Source organism: Mixophyes fleayi, chromosome 5, assembly GCF_038048845.1.
Source record: "Mixophyes fleayi isolate aMixFle1 chromosome 5, aMixFle1.hap1, whole genome shotgun sequence".
NCBI lineage: Eukaryota > Metazoa > Chordata > Amphibia > Anura > Limnodynastidae > Mixophyes > Mixophyes fleayi.
Genome location: NC_134406.1, coordinates 117,906,432 through 117,924,716, shown reverse-complemented (window position 1 = coordinate 117,924,716; position 18,285 = coordinate 117,906,432). Strand labels below are relative to the sequence as shown.

At 41.2% G+C, this 18,285-nt stretch overlaps 1 protein-coding gene across 1 annotated transcript in view; it reads left to right on the top strand.

The window, feature by feature from the left end:
- ADCY2 (adenylate cyclase 2) overlaps nucleotides 1-18,285 on the top strand; it is a 1,242,889-nt gene that overhangs the window by 1,073,153 nt on the left and 151,451 nt on the right. Inside the window, exon 20 of the mRNA XM_075212755.1 lies at nucleotides 4,782-4,940. Within this exon, the coding sequence (XP_075068856.1) occupies nucleotides 4,782-4,940 (159 nt within the window). The remainder of the gene's footprint in view (nucleotides 1-4,781; nucleotides 4,941-18,285) is intronic.

Below are 18,285 nucleotides of genomic sequence, written 5' to 3'. Positions count from 1 at the left end.
TATTCTACCTTCATTGCCCACATTACTGCTCTTACCAAGAAATCAACTAATCCCAAGCTTTGGTCCCCCGAGGCCACCTCAGCCTTTGAACATCTAAAGTCAGCCTTCACTTCTGCTCCTATTTTTCAGCAACCGGATTGCCAACGTCCCTTCTTCTTGGAGGTAGATGCATCTTCTGTGGGCACTGGTGCAGTTTTGTCTTAACGTGACACTTCTGGGAAACTACATCCATGTGATTTTTTCTCTCGTAAATTCCTCCCAGCAGAAAAGAGATATGGAATAGGAGATCAAGAATTATTGGCTATTAAATTAGCCCTGTCTGGATGGCGACATCTGTTGGAAGGGGCCTTGTTTATTATTATGATATATACCGACCATAAGAACCTCATTTATCTCTGTTCAGCCCGTTGTCTGAATCCTCGTCAAGCCAGATGGACCTTGTTCTTTTCAAGATTTGATATTAGTCTTACCTTCCATCCGGGATCAAAAAAAATAAAAAAGCAGATGCTCTTTCTAGGTCCTTTCATTCCGAAGACCAGGATTCTCCCGAGCACATTCCTCCCATCTTCAACCCTAGTTGTAATATTTGGATATGGAACTCGCGCTCTACTCTTTAGGTAGCAAGAGCGGCTCAACTAAAAAAGGAATCCCTTCCTATGTTAATAAAATTGGTAAGAAGTGAGTGCTCAATTGCTCCTTTTGGGGATCAGTGGTCAGTGGTCTGGAGAGCTAAATCTTGAGTGGATTGACTAAGTGTATAAAATTGCGACCAACATATTAATAATACTAAATTCTAATATTCAACATATGGATGCAATGCTAACAGATAAAAACATGTATTTAATAAAATGACATAACATGTGTGCCGGCCACAGCGTGAGTAACATATGACAATGTTTTAAAACAATCAAATCATAGATAGAGGACACTAAAACAAAATCCAATAATGCATGACACAAAACTAATGTCCACCAATTGTCCAAATGCAAGGTCCAATATCAATGGTAGTAAGTCCCAGAGGGAGTGTAGTAGACGGTGAGCGGGTATTCGCGAGTCCTCGGACTCGATATGCTTAAAGCCCAGACGGACCTGATCAAATAAGTCTTACTTGGAAAAACGTTGATCCTCGGTGAGATATCCTAGATTGGTAAGGAAGACTGTGACCATGCAGCGATGACCATATGGGTAATGTACCCAGCGGCGTGTATCGATAAGCGGCGTGCATTCCACAGTGAGATGCACAGATGCACTTCCGGACTTCCGGTTTGACATCACTAAGGGGTGTGACCCAATGCGTTTCATTTGCTACAGCAAATTTCCTCAGGGTTCATTGAACTTCCTAGCCTGCTCATGTGTCTGTTCCTGGATTACCTGCATGTGTCTCTGTTCCTGGTTTCAATTTGTATGGTAATAATTTACAATCAAGTCATACGGTCTCAATTACTGTCCTCAAAGTCTGCTGACGATTACGAGCACTATATAAACCCATATCTTCTATGGACATCACGATCCCCTGAGGAAATCAGTTACATGTGAATAAAAATATATTTCTAATTGTTTAAATATAATATATTCCTAATAAAAAATCTTTATGTACTTGCAATGTTTTTATTTAACTAAATAATAGAAAGTACTGGTAACAAATATATAAAAAAAAACAAGTATATGGCAACAACAAAATATGCAGAAAAAACATAATGTTTAAATCATCCCATGCTCCAGGATAATTCTCCCTTAGGTGAAACATAATAGTCCACAACCAAGGACTCCAATTGTTAGATTTCCATTCCTAACGCCAGCCCAGTGAAAGTTTCAATCTACTAGATATACTGTCCTCCAATCACAGTTTCATTTTAGTTTTACCTCCACTTTTTAATTAAGATGCCAAAAGTTTGCTCCAGATGCTTCTGCATCGCTCAGTTAAGTTAATAAACAAAAATACTCAATATCAAATCCACATTTTGGATAAAGTTTCAACAAATTGACACTTACATGCTTAGTGTCTATTACTCCAACACAATGTTGAAACTTTGCATTACTGTAGAAATTGATGCTGATAGCTTACCACATCTCCTTAGTGGGTTCAATCATGACCTTTGACTTCAAAGCATCCCATATTGCAAAGCAGGTCTCTTGTTATTTTGTGGAACAAATTCAAATTCACAGTGCACGTTACAGTTAAAACAAAAGACCTTAAAATAATCTATAAAAATGCTGCCTGTTGAAGCTTAAATGGCAAGCTTTTATAGTGTTTTTAAAGTTTGCTTTTATTTAATCAGCTAACTGCATTGTGCTAGAGTTTGTAGTTAACATGGGAAATTATTAAAATGCTATATAAAAGCATTAGCCATTTGAGTTTGTATGAGCTCGAATATGCCCAATAGTAGGGATGTGACATCAAAAGAAAACATTGGTTGTACCGATGTGTGGTTGGATCACATATAAATATAAACTTATTGTAATTATATATTTAATTTACTAGCACAGTGTGGCAATTTATATTGTTGCAACTGTACTGATTCTTGATACTGAGTATTGGAAATGTACTTCTTTTATTATATCGTGTGGCACTTTGTATAAGAAATGTCTTAATTTCTGAGGTATTGATTTGTAACTTCTGAGACAGGATGTCATGATTGGATTTGTATAACTTTTCTAAAGAAAGTCTTGCATGTTTATTAGACCTTTTCATCTCAGTGGTCAACACGTTTCTTCAGCCTGTATACACAGCAGGGGGGCCGCTGTCTCTCTATCTGTGTGGCTTGTATCCTACGTCTCAGATCCTGTCCGAATAATGCACACAGAAGGTTTTAAGATATAGCGGATTAGTGTAAATTTTGTTAACTTTGCATTTAAATCCATGTTTTGGGGAAATATATTGCATCCTGATACTAAAAATAATTCAGACGTCTTGGGGTCAGCAAAGAGTTCAGGGGGGCTGGCTTATCCCCTATTAGGCTGTGTCCAAAACTGTATAAAAAAGCACTGATTTGTACTGAAATGTTTTTCATTATTGTTCCATTTGACTTTCTGATCACTGGTACCTTCAACCAGTGTGAGCTGTCCTTATCAGGGCACTTGAGCGAATAAACATCACTTCAAGACGTGCTTTAAAACTTCTTCCCTGCTGTAATTTCCTGTTACCTACAGATTAGACACAACTCTAATCCGTTTCCGGCTGTTCTGAGGTTTAGAACCTGCTTTCCACTACCACCGCTCTGCCTGCTACCCAGCAGCTCTGACCAGTGTGATAGGCCAGGGGGTGTCCATCCACAGCAACCCTGATCTATAGGAAGAGATCAGAGGTACAGCCTAGTTGCACCAGCAAGGGGGGTACACTAACAGCGACAGTTACCCAGAAACTATGTTGTTCTGGATGCGTTAAAGAGTCCAGTGGTGGCAGCATCTTAAGCCCCTCCTACTGCGGTGAGAGGGCGCATTTGGGATAAGGAAATGGAACGGTGCCAAAGTAAGCCCAGCAGGTTCCTAGCAACAACTGACAGGGTGGCATAGACGATCCATCCTGTCACACGATGTTTTAAACATTGGTTACAAAACATTGTTTAATCCTAAAGATCAGTTCTAGAACCAATGTTAACCAATGTTTCTATATTTTTTAAGTAAAATGGCTATTTAAACATATAATACACAAATAAACTTATGAAATCATCCTTATATTTATCTAAATGTAGGATTACAGTGTTTGTGTGTGTGCGTGCATGTGTGTGTGTGTGTATATATTTGCACACACACACACAAAAACTGCAAAAATTATAAAGATGTGCACGTGTTTTAACAGTAAAACATCTTTTTGGATAAATTAAGCTTGTTATTGAAGAAAAAAAAAGACGAAGCATTAACAATAGCTAGTTAAACTTTAATGAAACAGCTCACTGGCACTACTGCTCACACACAGTGCTATTTATTTATATATTTATTTATCAATTAAACTTTATATGTAATGGCAGCAACAGGTTGAACATGTAAAATATCAAAAACAGTACAACATACATTGAAACTGGGATTTTGTATGGGTTTTTGCAATATCGGAGTAAACTATTGAAGTAGATTAATTATGGGCCTCACAACACCGAGGGAAAAAACATTTGAACATGTGAGGAGAATATTGGAAAAATGATCTGGAAATGTGGGTGCGGAGAACTCCAGTCCAGTGCACTTTTAAATTGGCCCCCAAATTCTCTCATCCGCACTCTGCAGAAATAGTAAATTTGAAAGTAGCTTCCCCTTTATCCTACTTCTGGTTTTACTTTTAATTTCACCAGCATTTGAAATGCCCTTGACAGATATTTAGTCATACTTATGAAAATAAGTGTCTTGTGGAACTGTTTTTTGTGCAATTTGTAATTGACCATTACTGAGTTAAAGTGTCCATGGAAATGATTTTTCATATGTTTGCAACTATGTGGGGGAGTCAATTAGTAGAGTAGTTGCACCAGAGCCTTACACAACAATATCCAACCTGAAATCTATGCTTATTTCTGCACCTAGTAACAAGAAGTGCATTGAGGGGCAAATTTGGTAAGGCTCTGGTGGCATTTCACGGTTAATTGAATTACCTCCTATGTAATCATATCTGCATTCTAAACTATATTTTCTCATTTACCCTATGACAGAACATAAAAAATGACCATTCTTTTCTTTTTACGTAACATTCAGTTAAGCAGGATAAGTTGTTGTTTAGTCATATTTTCTTTGTAAGATTGGATTATTGTGGAGCAAGATGCCTATTGTTTCTTTACTTCTGTGTCCTCTTGTAACAGAATGAATATTACTGTAGGTTAGACTTCTTGTGGAAGAACAAGTTCAAAAAAGAACGGGAAGAAATTGAGACAATGGAGAACTTAAATCGTGTGCTTCTGGAAAATGTACTCCCTGCTCATGTGGCTGAACACTTCCTAGCACGGAACCTGAAAAATGAGGTTAGTAATATATTAAATGTATGTTTCTGAAAAATAAGCTCAACAAAATGCTGAATTTCTGCTTTGTTTTATAGCCATAGTTAATTGACTAAATTGCCAATTTTTTTTATTTTATTCTATTTATTTATTCTATTTAAGGTTCTGGGTGAAATTTAATGTGTATTATTTTATTACAAATTTTCTGTAGCATTAATATTTCATTTTTAAACTAGTTTTAAATTATGTTTTTTTGTTTTTTCCTCTACCCATACCATAATGTATCTTATGTATTATTATTATTATTGTATTCATAATGTGTTTTAAAATCATCGCAACATAATTTTATTTGTGCTTTAATAAAATATTATGTAGTGGACATGGTTTGTTCCATTAATAAAAAAATGTGGCTAAAGAAGAAAGTAATATAGGTAAAAAATACTAGAAACTTAATGGGGGCAGCACGGTGGCTAAGTGGTTAGCACTTCTGCCTCACAGCACTGGGGTCATGAGTTCAATTCCCTACCATGGCCTTATCTGTGTGGAGTTTGTATGTTCTCCCCGTGTTTGCGTGGGTTTCCTCCGAGTGCTCCGGTTTCCTCCCACACTCCAATAACATACTGGTAGGTTAATTGGCTGCTAACAAATTGACCCTAGTCTCTCTCTCTCTGTCTGTGTGTGTATGTTAGGGATTTTAGACTGTAAGCTCCAATGGGGCAGGCACTGATGTGAGTGAGTTCTCTGTACAGCGCTGCGGAATCAGTGGCGCTATATAAATAAATGGTGATGATGATGAATGGATTTGAAAGGCCATAGAAAACATGACATGATGGCATAATGCAATTGCTGCAGATTTGTGGACAGCACATTCATTCTGAGGGGTTGGGTACGCTTTACCTATTGCCAGTATCCTGAAATGGAGAATCCCTACAAAGAAAATCCAAAATTATGCAAAACCGATTGACAATAGAAATTTAAAGCGGCAAAGTGGGGACCCCTAAGGTTAAGTGTATAAACACTTAACCCGACATTGCCACTTTAAATTTCTATTGACAGATGTCGCGATGACGTCAGCCTGCAGTGCCAAACACTTGTTCAATCGGAATCACTTGCTGTCAGCATGGTGCTTTCATCGGAGATGTCCAGCGTCGGGTTGAAGGTAAGTCTGTTTATTTTCCAATAATTTTTTCATAATTTCGGATTTTCTTTGTACGGTTTCTCCATGTCGGAATACTGAGAATCCTCTATTCCACCAAATCCCAAAGGTTTTCTTTTGGATTGATATATAATGATTGTGGAGGCCAGTGGAGTACATAGTGCTCATTTGGTATTAAGGGGCTTTACGTGTGCCAAGAAAGCATTTCCCACAACATTACACTGCCACCTCCAGTCTGCACCATTGACACAAGGCAGGATGGATGCATGGATTCATGTTGTTACACCAAATGCTGACCCTACCATCTGCATGTCACAGCAGAAATCAAGATTCATCAAACCAGGCAATATTTTTCCAGTCTTTAGTTGTTCAGCTTTGGTAAGCTTGTTCCTACTGTAACCTCAGTTTTATGTTGACAGTAGTTGAACCTGGTGTGGGCTTCTGCTGCTGTAGCCCATTACCTTCAAAGTATGTGATGTGTGCATTCAGAGATGCTCTTCTGCATACTGTTGTAAAGCATGGTCATTTGATTTGCTGTTATTTTCCTGTCATCTTGAACAAGTCTGGCCATTCTCCACTGACCTCACTCATTAGCAAGGCATTTTTAGCCACAGAACTGCTACTCACTGGATGTTTTTTGTTTTGCAATCCATTCTCTGTAGAATCTGAGATACTCAAATTAACCCATTTGGTACCAACAATCATTACACGGTCAGTGACTTAGATTGCATTTTTCCCCATTCTGTTGTTTGGTTTGAACACAAACTGAACCACTTGACCGTGTCTGCATGCCTTTCTGCAATGTGTTGCTGCCACATGATTGACTAATTAGATAAATGCATTAACAAGCAGGTGAACAGGCGTAGTTAATAAAGTGGCCTCTGAGTGTAAAAAATGAATTCAACAAAATATATATAGTTAAGTGACTAGCTCTGAAAATGAAAAGATAATAGCTTGAGAAAGCAAATCTATACCTATAAGGTTTTTCAAGAACATAAATAGCAAAAAAAAAATATAAGTGGGAGGCCTGAATCATCTTCAAACGTAAGACCATTTGCATGCTGCATCTTGCATGAAATAGCTCCAGAACGTGCCTTACGTCAATTAATTAAATTACATGCAATTCATGTCTGAGGGCAAATGACACAACTGCCTCTGATTTGAAGGACGAAACACACTATATAAAATCATGGCAGGGGAACACCATTATGTCTTCTCAATTCCAAAATATAAAAAGAAGAACCTGCAAACTGCATACTGAAAAAAGGTAAGTGAAACATTCACATATGCATTAAGTAGCAACAAAACAAAATTATTGTATTTAAAAAGCATTGCATAAGTTAGCATGTGTGGATGATTTAATTTGTCTTTCTGACCCTTTCAAAGCATTTGCAGACATTTGTACTGCAAGACATTTTTATCAATGTATATACATACTTGCATACATTAGCATTGCTTTTTAAAAAAATATATATCCTGTAGTTGCATACCTTAGCATTGATGTGTTTTTCTAATTTGAATTTGTTTGTTAAAACTTACCTAACACGCTTTAATATACTCAATTATACATATAATTTGTTTGTTTTTTACATAAAACCTTAAAAAAAAGTTAATTACTAAAATGGACATCTGTGGTAGTTGTATTTTTGCCTATAATGTGTTATTTCAAATGCGACCCAAAATTCTACAATGCATAAGGTATTTTTTGTATTTTTATTTCCCTCCATCTTTCTCACATATAGACAAACATTGCACAAGCAATGAATCTAAAGGATAACAGTCATCGTCCCTTTCAAAACCAGCAACTGGTATAAGTCACTGACCCAGGTAGCGTACCATCACGTCACATGTCACCCTCTTTGAGATGTCAGAGGCTGAGGTGTTCCATTATTTTAGGCTTCAACCTCATGTCATCATGGTCACACTGTAGTGATCTAGAACCTCTGCGCAACATCCCTACAGCATTACCACTGCTGACCAAACTGTTGATAGTGTTACATAGGGTGTCATGGCTAGATAGTCCCAGCCCACCTTTAGTCGTGTGCTGAAGTTGGTGCTGCAGTCTTTCCAGTCGTGAACCCCCGCAAGGAGGTTTGAATTTTGCTGCAAGGGGTGCGCAGGTCGCGGTTTCCAAGACAGTTACCAGTGTAGTAGCGTAGAGGGTAGTCAGGCCAAGCCGGGTCAAACCAAGAGGGCGATGTTGTGCCGAGGGAGATACACAAGAATAGTCAGGAAAAGTCGAAGTCAAACCAGGAGAGAGCCAACCAAAAACGGAATAAGTCAGGTTTAAAAAGAGTGACCCAGGACATAATTGAACGACGGTCAGGGCGTCATAGACCGCAGACCAGAGCTCATAAAATAGCGTCCCGTTGCCTAGTTACGGGGCGCACTACTGCGCCTGCTCAAGCAGACAACCGGGGAGACTGCTTCTCTGTTGCCTAGCAACAGAGCTCCCTTGGCCGAAAATGACAGACGGCCGTCCCCGCTTCCTGATCACAATGCAGGGATAGCGCCTGACAGTACTCGCCCCCTCTCTCTTTTTCTTTTTCAGGAATTTAGATAGTAAACGAGGAGCATGTAAATCTTCTTTATCGACCCATGATCTTTCTTTTGGTCCATAGCCCTTTCAATAGACCAAGAATTGAGTCTTCCCCTCAGGGAACGAGAGTTGAGGATATCTTCCACCTCATATTCCTCGCCACTCGAGTTCTTCACAGGAGGAGGAGGAGAAGGTTCTTTAAAGAATTTGTTGATGAGCAATGGTTTGAGCAACGAGATATGGAAAGTATTGTGGATTTCAGAATCCACAATACTTCTCTAAGAAGAAGCAGGTAAATGAAGCATATAGGAGACCGGATTGACGACTTGGGAGATGGAGTAAGGACCAATAAATCGGGGCGCCAACTTCATGGAAGGAGCATGAAGTCTGAGATTGCGAGAAGATAACCAAACACGATCCCCTACTTGCAAAACCGGCAGATTCTTGCGATTGGTGATCAGCAGATCTTTTGTAGAATTGAGAAGTTTCTGTGAGTCTCATCTGAGTTTTACTCCAGATCTGAAAAAAGTCGCGGATTACAGAATCAACTGCGGGGACCCATGAGACAGGAACCACTGCCAGACTGGGAAGGGCAGGGTGTCTGCCAATCACGGTGAAGAAGGGGGGAAATCCAGTAGAAGTATGAGTGTGATTGTTGTGAGCAAACTCGACCCAACAAGGGACGTCACTCCAGGATGACTGGGGCTCAAAAGAATAATACCGTAGGAAGGCTTCCAAGTTTTGGCTAACCCGTTCGGTTTGACCATTAGTCTGTGGATGGTAGCCATAGGAGAATTTAAGATCAATCCCCAGACTCTTACAAAATACCCTCCAAAATCTTGAGATAAACTGTACACCGCGGTCTGAGATGATATCTTGTGGACAACCGTGGAGACGGAATATGTTGTTGGTGAATAGATGTGCAAGTTCAGAAGAGGAAGGTAGACCTATACATGGAATGAAGTGAGCCATTTTAGAGAAATGGTCCACAACCACCCAAATAGTATTGTAGCCCTAACTCCGAGGTAACTCTGTTATAAAATCCATAGAGATACTGGACCAAGGAGAATCTGGAGTGGGAAGAGGTTGATGCAATTCCGAGGGTGGTTGCCTGGGAACTTTATGCCGGGCTCAAGTATGACAGGCTTTTATATACTCACAGACATCAGAGCCAATAGAGGGCCACCAGTAAGGTCTGACAAGAAGGGCAATGGTCTTTTTGGCCCCGGCATGGCCGGAAAATTTGGAGTCGTGGGCCCCCTTCATAACTTTGGGATGGAGATGGGGACTTACGAATGAACACCCAGCAGGAGGAGTATCCACCGAAGAACCTATTAAGGCCACAACCATAATTGGGTTGAGAATGGTCTGAGGAACTGCAGGAGAGGAAATATCAGAAGGAGCAAAAGATCTGAACAAGGCATCAGCTTGCAAATTCTTAGTACCTGGACAATAGGTCAAAATTAGATCAAACCGAGAGAGGAATAAAGACCAGTGGGCCTGGCGAGGATTAGGACACTGAGGTACATCAGTTTATTGTGATCCGTCATGACTGTAACTGGGTGTTCAGCACCCTCCAGAATATAGCACCATTCCCCCAATGCAGCCTTGATGGTCAGGAGTTCCTGGTCCCCAAATGCCGTAGTTCTTCTCACATTAAGAAAACTGTTTAGAAAGGAAGCCACAAGGTTCAAAAAGTCCCGAAGAAGACCATTGAGATAGAACTGCCCCAATACCAACAGAAGAGGCGTCGACCTCAAGAAAGAAAGGTTTTTCTTGGTCAGACTGTTTGAGAACCGGAACGGCAATAATCTTTCAGAATCTTAAAGGCCGTTACTGCATGAGAAGGCCAAACCTTACAAGAACCCCCTTTCCTAGTAAGGGTAGTGATGGGGCGATTAATGTAGAGAAACCTTTAATAAACTGGTGATTGTAATTAGCAAACCCAATAAAATGTTGAGTAGCCTTAAGGCCACAGGGTTGAGGCTAGTTAAGAATCAACTCCACTTTAGCCGGATCCATCTGGAGACCCAATCCAGAACCAGATAGCCAAAAAAAGGTACTTGAGAGAGTTCGAACAGACATTTTTCAAGCTTGCAGTAATGGTGATTGGAACATAGATGAGAAATAACCTCCTTGACTTGCTTGCAGTGGTGCAGTGGGTGATGAGGTTAGGAGAAAAAATGAGAATATCATCTAAGTAGACTACCACAGAGTGGTAAAGTAGGTCACAAAGTATTTCATTTACAAATTCCTGGAAAACTGCAGGGCATTACAAAGCCAAAAGGGCATCACCAAGTACTCGTAGTGCCCATCCCGAGTATTGAATGCAGTTTTCCATTTGTTGCCTTTGTGGATCTGTATAAGATTATAGGCTCCTCTCAGGTCTAATTTGGAGAAAATTTGGGCACCACGAATTCGACCAAATAATTCCGGAATCAACGGGAGAGGTTCTTAACCTTAATTGTGTTGAGACAATGATAATTGATACATCGTATAAAAAAAAAAGGTTGGGTCCTTGAGACTAAGAAGAACCCTGCTCCTGCCGGAGAAGAAGATTTTCTTATAAAGCCTCATTGAATATTAAAGAGATAAAGGAAACACCCATCCCTTAGGGATGACTTTGTGGGAATCAGATCGATAGGACAATCCCAAGGATGGTGTGGCGACAACCTTTCATATGCGGTTTTGCTGATAACATCCAGAGTTTCCATATAAGGTTCAGGAAGAGCCGAATGGGTAGATACAGCTAGACAAGGAACTTGAGCCATACAGGGAAGGACTTGGGACAGGCAATGTTCCCTGCAGAAGGGACCCCAAGAGGTTACTTGGGCATGAGACCAGTCGAACTGCGGAGTATGTGTCCTTAGCCAAGATAACCCAAGGATGACAGGATTGATGGATAGCGTGAGAATAAGGAACTTGATCCACCTCCGTGTGAAGAACTCCTACCTGCATCCGCACCGGACCCGTGATACAGGAGATGGAACCGTTGTTGACACGGTTACCATCCACTGCAGTGAAGACCAGAGGTTGCGGAAATGAATGGTAAGGTAAATGGAGTTTAAATACCAAGGTAGCAGAAATGAAGTTCCCAGCAGATCCAGAATCCATGAAAGCAGAGCCGAAAAAAGAGTCATCCGAAGTAATAAAGGTAATAGGCATAAGAAAATTTGCATTTTTGAGGGAACAGGGGGTGTGAAAACTGTATCCTAGGACGACCTCCCCTTTCATCGCCTAGGAGTGAGCGTTTCCCGGTTTCTTGGAGCAGGAAGCGAGTAGATGACCGGACTCTCCACAGTAGAGGCACAAATGATTCTTAATGTGGCGTTCCTGTTCTGACGAGATAGCTGGGAGCGCCTAATCTGCATGGGTTCCTCTGCGGGAGAAGCAGGATTTTGAAAATGAGGAGCCAGACACGGAAGGACCCGATGAGCCTTGTCTCTTTCTAAGGAGAGTTCCTGATGGCGGATGTCTACTTTAATGCTGAGAAAGTTAATGCACCAGAGCCTCATTATTCCATTTCAACTCCGAGGCAAAGGTCCGGAACTGGATGGCATATTCACCGACAGATGACAATCCCTGATGTAGAGCAAGCAGGCTAGAAGCAGCAAAGGAAACACGACCTGGTTCGTCAAATACTTTCCTGAAATTCTCAATGAAGACCGAAGAATTGTGTAGAGAGACATAATTTCATTCCCAGAGTGGAGGGGCCCAGGCAAACGCTTGTCCAGTAAGAAAAGAAATGATATAGGAAGAAAAATTCCAAGGAGATAGTTCGAACTGAATGGAACATTGATTGAGGAATCCTCTGCAATTCCTAGGATTACCAAAATACTACTCTAGAGCAGGAATGCACAGACCCATAGAAACGGGAGAGGAATAGACGGCAGCAGTAGAGGTAGAAGTGGTTGCTGTGGAGATAGCCGGAACAGGATTCTTAGTGGTCAAGGATCCTTGAAGAGAATCCAGGCGGGAAACCACTCCTGGGATGCATTGAATCAATTGGGCTTGATTAGCTTCTTGTTCCTCCAAGCGCTGGGCTAAATGCAGCAACAAATCTTTTGCCGACGGTTCACCCTGTCCATCCATAGTGCCTGAGTATACTGTCAGGACTGTGAGCTGGATGGAGCTACTGACTGGTATTAGATCTACTGTACAGGGAGGCTCGGAGTTTAATGCACCCCCGGTTTTTGCCAGGGACCCCCGCAAGGAGATTTGGACTTTGCTGCAAGGGATGCGCAGGTCGCGGTTCTCCAAGACATTTACCAGTGGAGTAGCGTAGAGGGTTGTCAGGCCAAGCCGGGTCAAACCAAGAAGACAATGCTATCCGAGGGAGATACACGAGAATAGTCGAAGTCAAACCAGGAGAGTGACAACCAAAAACAGGATCCAGGAGAATAGTCAAGCGGGTTCGGGACAGATACTGAAAAGTAGAAGCAGAAATATTAGGAATGCTGGAGGCAGGAAATAGACCTGATACTCTGGCACCCTAATGGTGCCAGAGTCAGGTTTAAATAGAGGGACCCAGAACATAATTGGTCGGCAGTTAGGGCGTCATAGACCGCCGACCAGAGCTCAGAAAATAGCATCCCATTGCCTAGCAACAGAGCTTCATCGGCCGGAAATTACAGACGGCCGTCCCCGCTTCCTTCCAGAACTGGGCTAAAGGTATGGAGGCCCACCTTATTTCCTTCATTTACTCAAGGGACTCCAAAAACCAATTTTTTTTTTGAGCTGAACAATATGGAAGGCTGTCTGTCCAGTAACATACTGGAATTTTAAAAGAAATAAGTGACACGATCACAAAGGTAAATAGGATCTGCTGTCTACTTGCTGGGATTTGCACTGCTGTGTCTGAAGGTGTGGAGTCTAATGTGACCCCCGCAAGGAGATTTGGAGTTTGCTGCAAGAGACGTACAGTTTGCGGTTCTCCAAAACAGTTTCCAGCAAAGTAGAAGTGAAGAGTGGTCAGTCAGTCCAGGTCAGAGTCGCGCGGGATGTGAGTGCCAAGACGGAATCCAGAAGGGAAGTCAGACAAGCCGAGTCAGAAACGTGCAGTAGCGAAGTGCCAAAATGAGGTCCAGAAGAGAGGTCAACGAGCCAGGTGTCCAATACAGTAGTGTAGAGTCCAAAGATGATCATCCGAGTGGGTAGTCAGAAATGCCAAGGTCAGAAGCAGTAAAAGCAATAAGGTTCCAGAACACTGGGAAGCAGAGGTTTTACCCAATTCTCTGGCACTGTAATGGTGCCAGAGATCTCCTTATATAGCGGAGGCAGTGTTCAACTTACTAGCGGTGTTGACATAAGCACCTGCTGCCAGACTTCAAAATCTCATCCAGTTGCCTAGCAATGGGAGGCACATGGGCTGAGGAGCCAGCCGGTCGGAAGAATCGTGTCTAGTTGCTCTGCAACCAAACACCGGACCCGACAGAGAAGCAGGCAGCCATCCCGAAGAACGGAGAGCGGGATGGCGCCTGACATAAGACAGAAATGCAAGACACACATGCATAAATGCAAGACACACATACATACCGCCATTCGCTTGCATATCCCCCACTCCCTCTTGTTATAACCTGGGGAGAGGAACACATGTACCTAAACAATGTACTATGGACAGTTCATGCCCTAACTGGCTTCCAGCTTATGTGCTACTGTAAATTTTATATTTTGTAATTCATCAAACAATCAGGTAATGCCTGCTCAAGGTTAAGATTTATAAAACATCAACCCACGTTTTGCTGAGGGACTTAAGTAATAGATAATAAGTTATTATTTATTATTCTTATAAACCTTTATAACCAGATCAGTATCATAACATTGGACAGAAAGCAGATATAGTACCAAAATTTTGAAAGAAAGTCAACCCAGGAAATTATAGCCCAATAACCTTCGTCATTGGTACAATATTTGAATTTGATTCTAAGAGAGTAAATTCTCAAATATATTGATCGAAATTAATTGGTGCTCGAGAGGCAGCAAGTTTTTATGAAGGACTGGTCATGCCAAACTAAATCTGCTTTGATTTTATGAAAATATAAGTGAATACTAGGGGGTAAATGTATGAAGCTCAGGGTTCTTCAACACACGCGAGTTCGGCATCTTCAGCGCTTAAATTTAAAGCGGCGCTGCCTTGTAAAGGGAAGTTTCCCTTTACAAGGCAGCACCGCTTTAAATTTAAGCACAGAAGACGCCGAACTCGCGGGTGTTGAAGAACCCGGAGCTTCATACATTTACCCCTAGGTCTAGGCTACATGGCTGAAATTTATTATTTTGGCATTCCATATAACTGATTGGTATAGAACATTAAAGCATCAGGAAGAAGAGAAGCATAGTGTACATGGGAATATAACTGGGTGTAAAGAAGGAGAAGGTTATTATAAATATATAATAATATTTTCAGATTGGTCTAAAGTTTCTAGTGCTCCAATTGTATTGGTCTATGGGTTTTTAAGTTTTTTAATTAATGATTACAGATTTGTGAGTCTCTTAGAAAAGTGAGTTTAAGATAGTCAGAATGTCTGGAAGTTGTCATTTAGGTGAGGTTTTTTTTACAATTGTATAGATTTTTTTTGTGGAATTTTAGTATGTTTAGAAATTCATAGTATTTAGTAATCCTTTTATTACTAATAGCAATTCGTCATTAGATAATATTTAATTTTAAATATATTTTCCAATTAGTTAAGTATATTTTCAATAGGAATAGGTCGGAAGATGCTGAATAAAAGCTGCTTTGGCCTTAAATAACATAAAAATGTCCCTCTGGCACATTTGGAACCATGTTGAAGTTCCACTTTAAATAACTATAAGTAGCACTAACTCTAGACAAAGGCTAATTAAATTATTACTTTAATAATAATTTAAATCAAATGCATGAAATAAGTAAACAAAGTCTCATCAAAAATGCAACACACCGCAGAATTCTGCACACTGTAGGCATACTTTACTCCACAAAAGGCCAATGGGAGGAGCTTTCAAATTGAAGAGCAATATTGGTTTTCCAGACCTTGCAAGTCATTACAGTTTTGAGGCTGATGGTTTCACCATATTTTTGCAAGTTTGGAACAATGTGGAGACTTCCCCACTACTTTCTCCTAGTGACGATGAAACAATTCACACCAAGGTGCAAGCATTGTCTTTGACAGAAGTGGATGTGTTGGTTGCTGCAGACCTGTCCATGCTATTGCTTTCATCAGATACAGCTCTTTATCATCATCATCATCTATATTTATAGCACCACTATTTCTGCAGCACTGTACAGAGAACTCACTCACATCAGTCCCTGCCCCATTGGAACTTACAGTCTATATTCCCTAGCACACACACGCTCAGACAGAGAGATAGAGATTAGGGTAAATTTTTTTGAAAGCAGCCAATTAACCAACTAGAATGTGGAGTGTGGGAGGAAACCGGAGTACCCGAAGGAAACCCACGCAAACACAGGGAGAACATAGAAACTCCACACAGATAAGGCCATGGTCGGGAATCAAACTCATGACCCCAGTGATGTGAGGCAGAAGTGCTAACCACTAAGCCACCGTGCTGCTTTGGCAACATTAGTCTGTTTGGAGGCATTCCTGTAAGTATTTATACTTCAACAGCATCACTGGATATTAGCAGTTGTGCCCAGATAAAGACAGATGCCTCTGTAGCAGTTTACATAGATCTACACAGTGTATAAATTTGGCCGGAGCATATATATGCAACTGGATCAAAGATAAAAGCGATCAGAATGATGACTGCCCCATCTGTGCAGTGTAAAAAATAAAATTTTATGTTTTATACTTAATGATTTTCACTCCAGCATAGGGACAGAGTAGGGTCTCTCTACAACACTGGTAGCCAGCACCAGGCTGGATGGGAGCTATTACATTCCCTGTTTGTGCATGCTGGAGTTTGTGGAGCTGTAACCACCAGCATACACATAGCTGCCAGTGCTCGCTGTTGAACATGAAATAATTGTCAATTATTAAGTCATCACAATTGTTGAATGTTAGGTCTTTATAATGTTATTTGCATTGGTTTACATCATGGATGGAGACTACATTTGGAAAAGATTTTGCTGTTTAATAAAGTTGCGAAGCAGGGTTTTTAGGGATAACTTTATTTAATTTTATTTTATTTTTTTTGCATCAATATTTTTATTAAATATTTCCAAAGGTATATGGGGTACAGAAAAAAAAAAAAGGGGGGGAAAGGAATTACAGACATAAGGAAAAACACATAGGGAATCCCCGCGCAGGGGGAGAAGGATCACCAAGTTAAGATAAAGATGAGGCACACAGTATTAACAGTATCCATTTTAAAATAGAATAATGTAGCAAGGCATGTCAGCCTACATTTTGGCATTCTGGAGGCGTCTCCAGCATAAATGGACTAACAAGGGATGCGGGCTGATCAACTGGCAGGGGGGGTTCTAGAAGAGCCTCTGGAGAGTGAGCTGTTGGGAAACCAGAAATATCCTAAGGAGACCCAGGGCCGTCCGTAATGTACACGTGCTACCTAAACCACTTCATGATGGGAGCTGATGCAGATGAGGCATAGGGCGTGTCTGTTGTTTCCATCTCAAAGCTGTACTGTATCTTTGAGATGATGCGAGCGGTGGTAGGGGGAGCCTGAGACTTCCAATTTTGTGCTATTGCTGCTCTAGCAGCAATCAAAATGTGACCCAATATGTAGTGATCGTGCTTTGGAATAGAAGTCGGGTAGATGTGGAGGAGAGCTAAAGCTGGGTCTGGAGCAACAGGAGTCTTCAAGACTGAAGAAATCAAAGCAAATATCTCACTCCACAGCGGTTGGAGCACTGGACATAACTAGAATACATGGAAGATATCTGCTATTTGGGCACATTGACGCCAGCACAATTTTGATTGGCTTGGCCAGAACCTGTGTAACCGTTGCGGGGTAAGGTATAACCGGTTGAGGAGTTTAACCTGCATCTCGGTATGGTTAATGCATTTGGACATACGGTAGGAAGTTACATAAATTCTTTACCATTGTCGCTCAGTGAGCACTAAATTCACATCCGTCTCCCACTGGGTTTGTGCAGGTGTTTTAGTTGGGGGGATCAGGGAATAAATGTAATGGTACCAGAATGTTATTCCACCTCTCCCACTACTCTTCGTCAATCTATCAATGACAGTTGGGATCCTAGAGACAGTTCTGACCCAGTGACTGATTTGCAAGTACCTATATGTCTCTGAGGATGGCAAGCTATAGCGAGCTTGGAGCTGAGAAAAGGGGAAAAAAGGCTTTGGGCAAATAAATCCGACATGGAGGAAATCCCTCTAGCTTTCCAAGCAGCAAGATTTAGATCTGGAATGAGCTGACCCACTGCCTGGAGAGAGAGATTACGAGACGGGAGTACAAAGTTTGGATGCAACCCAATAACTCTATCCCACACCTGCATGGCATCCGAAATGGACCGGCCTGGGTGTCCAAAGCAGGTCCAACAGCGGGTAGCTGGGGCACAAGGCTCTCTCCAAGTCCACCCATGGCTTAGAGGTGGGGGGGAGCACCCAATCCCGCAGATGGCTCAATATGCAAGCCTCTTGATAGCTAGATAGGTTAGGAAGCATCAGTCCCCAATGTTGCTTAGATAGGGCCATACGTTTATGGGAGAGGAGAGGGTGTTTCTGTCGCCACACATAGGACATCATTAACGTATGGAAGCG